General features: G+C 42.9%; 1 protein-coding gene across 4 annotated transcripts in view; it reads right to left on the bottom strand.

The window, feature by feature from the left end:
• The window catches only part of ELMOD1 (ELMO domain containing 1), a 282,874-nt gene that overhangs the window by 48,163 nt on the left and 222,222 nt on the right, over positions 1 to 12,489 (bottom strand). For 2 of the 4 annotated variants that reach the window (XM_069202334.1, XM_069202333.1), the window contains exon 9: positions 10,772 to 10,795. The exons of the other annotated variants lie outside the window; for them this stretch is intronic. In XM_069202334.1, the coding sequence (XP_069058435.1) occupies positions 10,772 to 10,795 (24 nt within the window). The remainder of the gene's footprint in view (positions 1 to 10,771; positions 10,796 to 12,489) is intronic. 4 annotated transcript variants of the gene reach the window in all.

The following is a 12,489-nucleotide window of genomic DNA, read 5'->3' on the forward strand; positions in this document are numbered from 1 at the left end:
CTGAGCCCACCTATTTGATCTACAGGTTTAGCAAAACGACCAACAGGGGGTTTCCTGGCAAAGACTGAATACCCAATGGAAAAGAAGCAAATAAGGGGATGATACTTTTTCAAAAACAGGCTTCATTAGCATATGCCATATTCCAGGCCCGGTGACATTGGGAAACAGCACATCTCGGTATCAGTCCAACAAACCGGAAGGGGGATTGAACATCAGGCAAAGACATGACACCCGTGTCAAATAGGTAAAGTAGCGAATGGGATGGTAATGTACATACAAGCAAGTAGCTTCACATTCTTTAGCCATCCAAACCAGTACTTTGATTCAGTGCTCAGCTGTAACAGGAGCAATTGCAGGAAGAAGGTCGGAAAAGCCAATAAGCATGAAACAAATGTTAAACCCAACATAGCGAACAAATGACTGCTAATTCACTGGGGAAGGCATAGTAGTAGTAGAAATGTGGGGGGGAAAGGCAGGTGTGGGGATGTTGTAATGGATGGGTATGAGGGACAGGTCTCTAGTGTGCTCAGCTCTGGTCAGAGTGTGATGTGCATGTGGATGTAAGGGGTAGGAGCACGATCGTCTTCTGATGATTCCTGATCTGGGACAGAAGTCACGTGGACATCTGGACTTATCCAGGGCCAGTCATGCATGGTCTGATCCCATGCTTGTGTATGTTCAGGGCTGCTCCAACTCTTCTGTACCTTTAATGTCATATTGGCACTTGCACATTCTGCCCACTTAGGCCCATATTTATGCTTTTTCAGCATCGCATTTGGGTCATTTTTTGACACAAAAGCGGCTCAGCTTACAAAATATAATTGTATTTTGTAAGTCTGCGCCGCTTTTAAGTAAAAAAATGACGCAAATACGGCACAAAAAAGTATAAATATGGGCCTTAGTCACTTAGTCAATCTCCACCCTGATAATGGAGGGCCTGTAGGGGATTTCCAGAACATGAAAATATTCTGGAGGGCTGTATTGAAGTGAGGGCTGCAAATTTAGAGTTGATGGGTTTAGTATGGAGTTGGTAAACAGTCCCACACGCAGACGACCGGGGTCTTATCTTTATTGTTCCACTGGGTGCATTTATAAGGGCCATCTCTGTGTCCCACTATGGCGTGAGAGTCGGGTAAACCCAAACCATGTGGTACAAATCTGCCCCATCTAGATGCATTTGAAAGAGACGGCCTGTGCCCTCTGAAGCATTCTGTTGATCCGCTTAGGCATCAAGTATACTCTGTGAAAATAATAATACTGTATTCATTTAAAGCGAGTATTATGAGAGGTGCGAGGGGTATGCCCAAGGACATTAACTCAGTCTTTGTCCATCAGTTTCTGCCCTAAGTCTGATGCCCGATGGTCTCAGAGCGGGTAGAGATCATCTCCAGTTTGGGGGAGTAGTGATCTTTAGTAAAGTGAAATTTCTCTTTTCTAGTCCATCGTAATGCAGATAGTTTTATGGCAAATGTGCTTCAAGGACTCCAGCCCTTCTCTATGCCGCATCAGCCTGACAGTGGCCTCCACTGCGCCGTGGAGGAGAAATTTGTTTTCGGGCATTGCCAAACTCAGTCACAAGGTATAGGAAATCCCACAATTGGTCACTAAAAACCAGTCTCCTATCGTTGCAGTACCTCTTTGCTCCCAGTTGCATAGTTCAGTCCAGTCTCCTGTGTGTGGTAGATAGAGCAGCATGACAGGAGGGGATCTTTAGCGTAGGGAAGGGTAATCCTGGGGCACTGTAGTGCTCAGTACCACACAAATCAAAGGGAGGACAACAAGGGTCCCTTGAGTCCTACACAAAGGTGATGATGAGGCATAAGGAGTAATGCTGCCAGGGTGGCCCATGTGGGGTGGAATAGAAGTCTCCTGGTGATCCCCCTCTCCCCACTGGAGGTTGTGCAAATACGCCACGCATTTCAATTGTGAGGCTAGATAATAGAACTCCATATCTGGGCCCACCTGACCCCCTTTATCTGCAGAAAGGCGCAGTTTACCCAGTGCTATGCTTTGCCGTTCAGTGCACCAGATAAGAGTCAGTAAGCCGTCCATTTCCTTAAAGATGGACCCAGGGAGGTGGACTAGGTGTAGTTAAAAAGTACATCAACCTCTGTATAAATATCCTCTTTGATTAACCGACTCTTCCCGTCACGGATTGGTGGAGGGAGAGCCAGAATTGTATATAGCAATAAAGGGAGGCAAGGGTCACTCATAGTACCATCTATCAACTCTGTTGCGGAGTGATATATTTTTACTCTGAGCTACAGCGCCGTAATGGGTTCCCAATGGAGGGTGGTTTCCACCTCAGGAGGGGGAGCCCGTGTGGGCGGGATATACAATGGGAATGCACTGGATTTGTCCCAATTAACCTGCAGCCAAGAATGGTGGCCAAACTCTGTCAGTGCAGTGATGGCCCCTCAACATCAGTACATCACCCTTGAGTGTAGAGGAGGAGGCCATTCGCTTAAAGAGGGATGTACAAGGGTGAGTTCCGAACTTAGAACACACACTAGTGGTATCCAGAGTGTGAGAGCCAATATCTCCATTGCCCAGGTGAGAAATAAAGGTGAGAGAGGGCAGTCCAGGTATGTGTCCCTCTCAACTGTGTGTGGTGAAGAGATGACGAGGCCAGTTTTCAGAAGAGTCACTGGGCTTGTGTAAAGAATGTGTGTTCAGCCCAGAAAGCCACTGCCTAAACCTATACTAGTCATAGTGCCATGCAGACAGTTTCAGCACAGTGAATTGAAGGCCTTTTCAATGTTAACATCCATGACCAGGGGTTTTGGGTATTCGGTTGGGATATAGTGCATAACTTGTATCAACTGGCAGACATTGTTCGCCGTATTTCGAGTAGGGATGAATCCCAAATTGGTCTTCATGCACAAACACTTGTACATGGGGAGTGGCCTGTTAAATAGGAATTTGGTGAATATGTTATAATCAACATTCAGAATAGAGAGAAGTCTATAACTCCTAAAGTTTATCCTTCTTAAGAAGGGGAACTAATAGAGCATTGTGAGGTGTTGGAGGGAGGGAGCCACCATCTGTAGTGATGCTAAACGATTTTGTCAATACGGGGCTAGGGCATCTCCATACGTTGAATGAAATTCTATGGGAAGGCCGTCTGTGACAGGGACACTGCCTCGGACCATCGTTTTGATGGACCCTCTTACTTCATGGACTATTATTTTGCCCCCTATAGTAGCTGCCACCGCAACAGGGAGTCTGTGTGTCTCTACTGTGAAAATATAATCATGCATAGGCTGGCTGGCAACCCCGCCTCACTCTGTACAGAGCTTGGCATAGTACCTTGTGAAGACCGCATTAATTTTAGTCCCAGTATATAGCATCCTATAATTGGATGTGTGTATCTAAAGGATCTGTGAGGTTCACCAATTTGGGCTGGCCAACCAAGCCAACAGCCTATCCATCTTATGGCACTCCTCATGTGCTCTTATAGTGTAGGACTTGCAGTCATTGGTCTGTAGGTGTTAAATTAACGCTAGGGGTTTCTCTCGTTCCAATTGTAGCCAGCCTGTGGGGCAGAGTAACGAACAGCGGGTAGCTCCAGGTCTGTCAGAGGAGGGCCTCCTGTTGCTTGATTTCCCTAACTGGGCTCTAATCCCAAAGACACTCTGTATGTATTGCCCTTGGATAACAACATTAAACGTCTCCCATTCTGCAAAGGGAGAGCAGGTTGTACTCTTGTTATCTGCGAAGTAATCACAGACTGCATGCCCCAACCTCTCTTGAAAGGCGAGGTTGTCTAATGTAAGAACATTCAATCTCTAAGACGGTATGGGGGTTTTAGTATCACCTCAGGCACAGGTCAACAATAGTGGATTATGATCAGAATAGGTTTTTGCAAGGTATTGAATTTGGGTAATCCTGTTATAGAAAGAGGCAGAGCACAGGAGAGTTTGCAATCGGACAGATAGGTCTTGAAAGCCAGAAGAGTAGAAATAGGAGGTGCCATGCGGTTGAAATAAGACAAAGATACTTGTGGAGCTCCACCATGCGCTCCGATACCTGTGTGTCTACCATATCATTACTCTACAGTTGGTGCTGTATGATGCTCTGAAGTATATGTTGATACTATTGTGATGTGCATGCTGTTATCTACTTTGATTTCTCATTTGATGTACTGCGTCAAAGTATACACTGCTCCCTGGTTAAATGGGACATATAGGGAAATATGTAACAGTATGCAGTTAACTACCGTTGTCAACACATGCTGTTGATGTTCCACTGTTGACATGTAATAAATAAATAAATACATAAAACACCAGAAAGATTGAAGTGCCATCTCTGCAAGTTACTAAAGTGACAAATGGAAAATCTCACTAATAAAAACTTAAGATTTGCAGCTGACATTTAAGATAGGACTGTGACTGAAGGTAATGAATGACATTACACCTGCCAGTGACAAAGAACCATTGGTTACTCCGTTGAAGTAGCCACTAGTTAAACCACACTGGGCCAGCATCACATTGGGGAGAAAAAAAAAGAAAAAACAAATTGGGAACATTTGAAGTATGTGACCTTGATGCCAAGACAGTTTGCAGAGGTCTTACAGAAACCTAGGGGAGTGTTAGTCACCTAACTTCAAGGCGACACCAGGATTGTTTCTACTGACAGGGGTATCTCCCACCAGCTCTCTGCTGCAAGTTCTATTCGGTTAGTGGTCGGTGGTAGAGGCATTGAACCGCAGGAGATACCAAAAGAATGGGTTTGAAGGGGAAGCAACCCGAACAACAACTCCTTAACAACGAAGTCGTGGAAAACGAAAACGGAACAACGCTTTCGTTAACCACGACATCCTTGTTAAGGGGCCTTAACCACGCATGTGCTTAACCACGCACATGCGTGGTTAAGGCACAGAAGAAGGGGGTCGGCTGAAGAGGACAACGCGATCAAGGAGGAGGTAAGTGGGGCTGGGACTGGGGCTGTTTTGACGGCAGGGCGGTCGGGGCATTTTTAGTTTTAGGGGCTGGGGTGGGGGGGTCGGGTATTTTTAGTTTTTGGGGGTGGGGGCTCGGGTGATTAAGGTTTGGGGGGGCAGAGGGTCAGGGCATTTTTAGTTTTAGGGGCGGGTGGGGGTCGGGTATTTTTACTTTTTGGGAGTGGGGGTTGGGGGAGTTTAGGTTTTAGGGGTGGGGGTTGGGGTATTTTTAGTTTTTGGGAGTGGGTTGTTGGGGTGGTTTAGGTTTGTGGGGTGGGGCGTCAGGGTATTTTTAGTTTTAGGGGTGGTTTAGGTTTAGGGGCGGGGGAAAGAGGGTCAGGGTTTTTTTTTGTTTTAGGGGCGGGGTGGGGGGTCAAGGTATTTTTTGTTTTAAGGGGTGGGGGTCGGGGCAGTTTATGTTTGGGGGAGGAGTATTTTTAGTTTTAGGGGCAGGGGTGAGGGGGTTGAGGTATTTTTAGTTTTAGGGGTGGGCGTCGGGTGGTTTAGGTTTAGGGGCGGGGAGGGGGGTCGGGGCATTTTTAGTTTTGGGGCGGGGGTGGGAGGTCGGGTATTTTTTGTATTTGGAGGTGGAGGTTGGGGTGGTTTTAGGGGCGGGTGAGAGGATGCAGCAATTTTAGGGGTGGGTGTTTGGGGTGGTTTTAGGGGTGGGTGGGTCGCGGTAATTTTTACAGGTGGGGGGCCAAGGGGACGCATGCTGGAACCATGCATGCCGTTCACTAATGCCTTCACCAGGAATGCCTTTACAACGAAAAATCGTTGTTAAGGAATTCGTGGTAAAGGCATTAGTGGTAACAACGAGGTCGTAGTTCTGACCTCGTTGTTCCGGGATGCGTGGTTCCAGCATGCGTTGATCTGACGTATATTCGGTTTGAAGAAGTGATGATTCAGGGGGAAATGTCGGACTCTTTCCCAGTCAGTACACAGGTATACCTTCCAAAATATCATGTTTAAGATGAGCAGATCACACAACCCACTGGCGAGTATCTTAACTTTCGGGTTTCTCCGACCTATGGACTCCCGCCTAGGTATGTGACATTATGGAGCTTGAGTCGTTAGTACATTACTTCAAAATCGATATTTCAATATACGTAATTACTGCCCGACTCAGCGGTTAATCCAACCATACTAAAAGGAACTGCAAAAAAGGCGTTTTATCTATGAGCAATGAGATATGGAATTCTAGTCTTGTAGGTGAATTCAGAGAACTTTCCACTTCACTAAGATAGATGGGAAACAGGCGCCAGGAGCACACTCCTTAGATATTCTAGTCTCTACATCGGAAATGCGCCCTCAATTTGAAATGTCAATTGTTACCTATCAGTGTTACTAAATCATCACAGTTTGTCTGCAGTTGTATAACTGGTACATAATTCAAAATATGCCCAATTAGACCACACATTTTCGACATTTAATAACAGTTCCATTTGTAAAGAAAAAGAAAGGACCAGTTTTGCTGTACATTGCTCTGCTTCAAAGTTGAAATTTTGTATGAACCCCTGAATAGTCATGTTTTTACTGCATATATATTTCACAGGACGTATATGAAAAGTTTCATATTTGTTCAGTTAGAAAAAAGTTTTTTATATTCTTATCGATTTTGTAAAAAATAAAACAATATTTAGTGGTGTGGTTTCCCAATGTCACAAAATGAATTCACAAAAAGCAAAAAATAAAACTGAATAGAATATTTTTGCGGTGTATGCACGTTTTCTCCGTTTATCCAAAGATTATGTGTTTCGTATAAATTATCTTGCGAACAAATAATATCAGCTTTTGGTATCCTTCCTCTAAAATTGTTGCCATCATTTTCTTTCTCCAGCTATCTTATTCCATAATTATTGCTACCACTAGGCACAGTGTTGCAGACGTGCGATCAATATGTTCCTGAAAATGCCACCCACATTAAACTGCAGAAAATTTCTCAAAACATGGAGGCATCTGAGAGTGATTTTCATCCCTGGAATGGTTGGCATGATCTACAGACCATCTGTCTCATTTTAATTGAACAAATAACTATTATCGTAAAAGAGCTGTCAGCCAATCTGTGCTGAACCACTGTCCTGTCGTGCTTGATTTGTGCATTTATAAAGCTACTGTTACATGTTTTCCTACGATCTGAGAGCGGTTACAGCTTTAAACACACACCGATATTGTATTTGAACTATAGGCCCCTTTCCTGAAACATAAATATTTGCTGACGGTTATTGAGGGCTGCGGACCAAGACATCCAACTCTATTTAATCCCCTTTCTTATACTACAAGGATTTTCCTGAGGCTCCATCCTAGCTCCTTCTCTTCCTTCTCAACTCTGTATCTCTTTTACCCAGGTTCAAAACTGACTGGTCTCCCGCAACATCCTAGACCAGGGCTTAATTTGTAAATAAAAAGGTGCCGGTGCCCAGAGCCCTCCTCTTAAACACGTGGCTGCTTCAATTAAATGTGGGAACACGGAATACTGAGGCAGGTAATCCTGAAGCCAACTCAGGCCTCTTCAATCAATATAAAGCCACTCCCTGCCCCTTCAACTCACTCTTGCAGATTTCTACTTTCTCCCTTTGTGACGCTTTTTCGTTTTTCCCTTCCTCTGTCTTTCCCATATGTGTCTTTTGCTCACAGCTAATGCTTGAGGCAGAAGAATAAGCCCCGGCCCTAAAAAATAAGTGCCGGTGCTCAGCACCGGAAACAACAAGCACAAATTAAGCACTGTCCTAGACTGTACTTCATCCATCAAGGTTAGGTCGCCATCCCAAGCAAACTCAGCCTTCACAAATTGATCAGTGCAAGGCAAAAAATGACAGACTAAAGAATTGCCTATCAGGAGAACTAGGCAGGGATCTGAGATCTGAGTAAGGTAATTCTGTTATTACTGGTATTCCCAACATCTACCTTGCTCCTCTCTCGCCTTAGAGCCTTATTTAATGCTGCAGCCTGAATGATCTCTGGAACTTATATTACTTCCATGTTAATCATCCTTAGCTCGCTCCCGTTTAAGGCCAGATTGATCTATAACTTGCTTGTTTAGTTCACGCTCATTCTTTTCGATCCCTGTGACCACTAAGCCTAAAAACCTGAGCTCGCTGACCCACCTATGCAGCTCTGACAATCTTTTTCTAGTGTCCATCTGAAACAAAATGGTTTTACTTAGAGGATAACCACATTTAGGAACTTCTTTCCCCTGTCCATCCGCACCAATCCATCCTTCCCCTCTTTTCAAAAAGGGATAATACTACAACTATTCTTGACTGACACAGTCCTCCCTATGTTCTCTGGCCACCTCTTGTCCTGAACCCTGAAGAAGTCATATTAGTTTTACCACCATGTAGTCTGATGAATGGTTTTCTATCCTAGCTGATTCTAAGGCAAGCATAAAGTGAACGAGTGATAGGAGAATTAGCTGATTTGTAGATGTGCAGTGCACTGTTATGTAGTCCTCTTAGGAGAGGTAAGTCTTTAACTCTTTACTAAATTGGAGAAGTCCTGGGGTAGTCCTTATAAATACAGGAATGTAGTTCCAGATCTTGTGTGCATAGAGGGAAAGGTCTGCTGCTTTGTTTTTTTTCTCTTTTTTGACACTTGGGGCATGATTTACAAAGGGACTTATGTGTAGTAAAGTTACAAGTGCGGAGTCTCTGCACTCATGGTGGAATCTCCACACTTGGGGCGGAATCTCCATACAGCGCACAGCAGAGAGATTGCCATACGGAGATTCCACACCAAGTGCGGAGACTGTGCATGCACTTGTACCTTTACTACACACAAGTCCCTTTGTGAATCGGGCCTTGATGGGGTCCTGAGATGTTTTGTAAATAAGTGGGGGTGGCAGGCGGGATGGCTTTTTCAATGGAGCAGATGATATTGAAGATACAACTGGCTGGCAAAGAGAGTCAATGGATGGGAGTGATGTGATCATATTTGTTCAGGCCCTAGATGAGATGTGGTGCAAAGTGTAGTCTGTGTGGAGTCTTGGAGGCCATGGAGGTAGGTCACAAGTACAAGGGCATGGACAGCAGTTTAAAAGTCGCTTTATGGAAGAATCAGTTTCACTTTCTTTAGAAGGGAAAGCTGGTGTTGGACCTGGCCTTTTCTGCAGGGTCATCCCCAAACTTTTTGCCTTCATCCTCCTATTTTTTTCTGACCTCGTTTTTGTTGGCTTTAGGACTCTGTACACTTTACCACTGCTAACCAGTGCTAAAGTGCTTGTGCTCTCTCCCCTAAACATGGTAATATTGGCTTTTCCCAATTGGCAAATTTAATTTACTTATAAGTTTCCTAGTAAAGTGGTACTATGTACACCCAGAGCCTGTGAGACCCACATAAGTAGCGCATTAACCATGTCTCAGGCCTGCCATTGCAGAGTCTGTGCGTGCAGTTTACACTGCCATGTCAACCTATAACCTTTTTGACAGGTCCAAACCTTCCCTTTTTGTACATATATGTCACCCCTAAGGTAGGCACTGGACAACCAAGAGGGCAGGGTGCAATGAATATGAAAGGCAGGACATGTGCTTTTTAAGTTTTATGTTTTTCTGGTAGTGAAAGTCCCAAAGTCGTTTTTCACTACTGCAAGGCCTGTCTCCCCATAGGATAACATTGGGATTACCTTATTACCTCTTAGAAGTGTAATTCACACTCTGGAAGAGATGAACTTTTCATGTTTGGGGTCGCTGGAATCACAATTTAAAATCACAATTTATGGTGAAGTCTGATTTTAAATTGCAATTGCGGTTGCTGTTTGACTAAGGTTCACAGTCCAGCCAACCAACAACCCAATTTCTAACAGCTGGTCCCAGGCTCTCTTTGTTTTTTTGGCAATGTGTTCCTTGAGGGTGAGGTTGGTGTTCTGGGTTAATGCATATGACTTGACATATGGTGAAAGCTGGGGTTTGAAGCCATTAACATTAATGTCACAGAGCCAGGTTTGTACTGTTTCTATTTCCTCCTTAGGTTGAGCTTGAGGTATGCACTGGTCATCCAAGTCTGGAGGATGAGGATTCAGTGTTTGAGGTACTGGATGTATGAAGCAGGGGAGGATTTCAAGCAGAGTTTTGTATCATCAGAATGTTAGTGAATCTTTATGCTGCTGTCTATGAGTAGGGCACCAAGCAGCTCCATGTAGAAGTTGAAGATCACAGGAGACAGTGTGGAACCCAGGGGAAATCTGTATATCTAAATTTGCTCGTGAAATATAGCTGATTTAAGAAAAGCATTTTTATGTTCTTGAGCCTTACACACACTGTACAAAATGACTAAGTATACAAAATAAATTACATTTCATAATATATTGTCTAATTATGTTGACAGACATACCTACTACTTGGTGTATTTAACATGCATACTATAAATATGATTCTCTAGCTAGACAACTCACACCATGTGCATCTATATTCTTCCAGCTGTGTGTTTCTAGCCCAGTGTCCTCCCCTCCTGTCTTGTTCTGCCCTTTATCATTCACATGAATATAATAACTTTTTGTATTGGTCAGTTTTGCACCATACCTTTCCTTTCCTCCTTAGATGAGACTGGGGAAATGTGAATGTCTTTATCAATGTATATATTGCTAAATAAAAAGGTGGATATGATCTCTGCACATTTAGATATGCTAGTGTTACGAATGGATTACTGTTGTGGGTAGGTAAATAAAAAGTATTTAAGGATGTTCGTCAGTTTCCATCAATTTGATTCTGAAATGTTGAACAACTAGACGCAAACCATTCTGAGTACTGAATTTTTGTTTGTTGGTACTTGGTACTTTTAAACAAAATTAGGATGAAAGTAAGTCAACTAAAAAAGAATGAAAACATAAAATACCTGAGCTCCTCTTTAGTGAATTCCCTTAAATGTAAAAGAAAAAATAATTGTGAAATGACAAATTAAAACGTTTATACTTCAAATTAATAATAATAATAATAATAATAATAATAATATAAACATTACTGTAACAAAAACATTGCACTCGCAGATGGCTTTTGCTGGTTAATCTGTAAACAATGTTAGAAGAATTTGAAAACACCACAATATTGTTCAATGATTAGACTGTTGTTTAACTCTTATCTGCATACACAAGCTACTATCAGTGGCATCCTTGTAGTTGGTTGTTACCAAGACAAATTTCAAATTAGAAGGTTTAGGGAGCTTGTTGGTTTTGTGAAGTAATCAGACTTACACAGTAGAACCGGTCTGTGTGGCTCAGCAAGCTCATCAGATGAATGTTCAAGTTTAAGTTCTACAGTGAGTGGATTCGAGCCTGAAGCTCATAGGAAGCACACAGGATAACTCTCTAGTATTGACAACAAATCTAATTTATTGTGGCAACAAAGGGATACTTGCCATAGAAGCATTTCTCCTCTTTCTCAAAAGAGACAATTAGAATGAAGAACACTAAGGGTCCAATTCACAAAACATACACCTTGAACTATAATTTACTTCTGCACTTGGAGTAGCTTTACACATTTTTGGAAATTTTCTAAGAGTTCCAGGAATACCCCTACAGTCACAGATTTATATGTACACTCATAAGTGCAAACAGTAATAAGTAGTAAGAATACATGGTTACAAATATGCATTTGGAAATGTTTAGCAGAAGTATCTTAGCAACTTTTTTTTCTTTTCCACAGGGATTTGTTCCCAAACAAGAAACTCATTCCCCTACACACCCATTTATTCTAGAGCTGCTTCCACTTGATTCCCAACTGATAAACTCTTGCCATGCCCACAAAGCATTCAGGGTGAGAGTTTGCCTTGGAAATATGTGTGAATAGACATAAAGGGCCTAATTTAGAGTTTGGCAGATGGGGTTACTCCATTACAAACGTGACAGATATCCCATCCACCATATTACGATCCCATTATATCCTATGGGAATCGCAATATGGCAGGCAAGATATCCGTCATGTTTGTAACTGAGTAACCTGTCTGCCAAACTCTAAATCAGGCCCAAAGTCAAAGATTTGAGGGAGTTCACCAGAATTTCAATTGCAGTCGAGCTCTGTAGCACCCAAGTTGAACTAAGGTGGACATATGGTTTTGTGAATTGAGCACTAAGAGGGGAATGGAAGCAGTAGCCACACAAGAAATATCCACATGTTCTCAAGAGTCAAGGATTTGCTCATACAGCCATAGGTATACAATTCTTGAATAATGGGAAACGAGCAAAAGGTGTCTTTTGAGGTCCCAACAGCAACTCTATGGTATTCCTAGGAATTACTATATAAGTCTATGTGAATCCTCAGGGTTTACCATGGAAATTAGACCCATACATGTATATCTTAATAGGAACAGATATATTACCTTCTTTGCACATCAGACCCTGTGCAAACCACAGGGGGGACTCAGGAACCACTGCAGGGCTATTTCTCTTGTGACACATTGCTATGCTATACATCCAGTGTTTCTGTCAGTCACATAACTTGAGACGGGCACAGTAATGCAGATATACTACATAGGAGTAAACATTTGAGCATGGTGGCAGGCCCTAAAGTATTTATCTACAAAATAAGCTCTCATTCAGAAATCTTCATAATACCTGT

This window comes from Pleurodeles waltl, chromosome 8, assembly GCF_031143425.1.
Source record: "Pleurodeles waltl isolate 20211129_DDA chromosome 8, aPleWal1.hap1.20221129, whole genome shotgun sequence".
NCBI lineage: Eukaryota > Metazoa > Chordata > Amphibia > Caudata > Salamandridae > Pleurodeles > Pleurodeles waltl.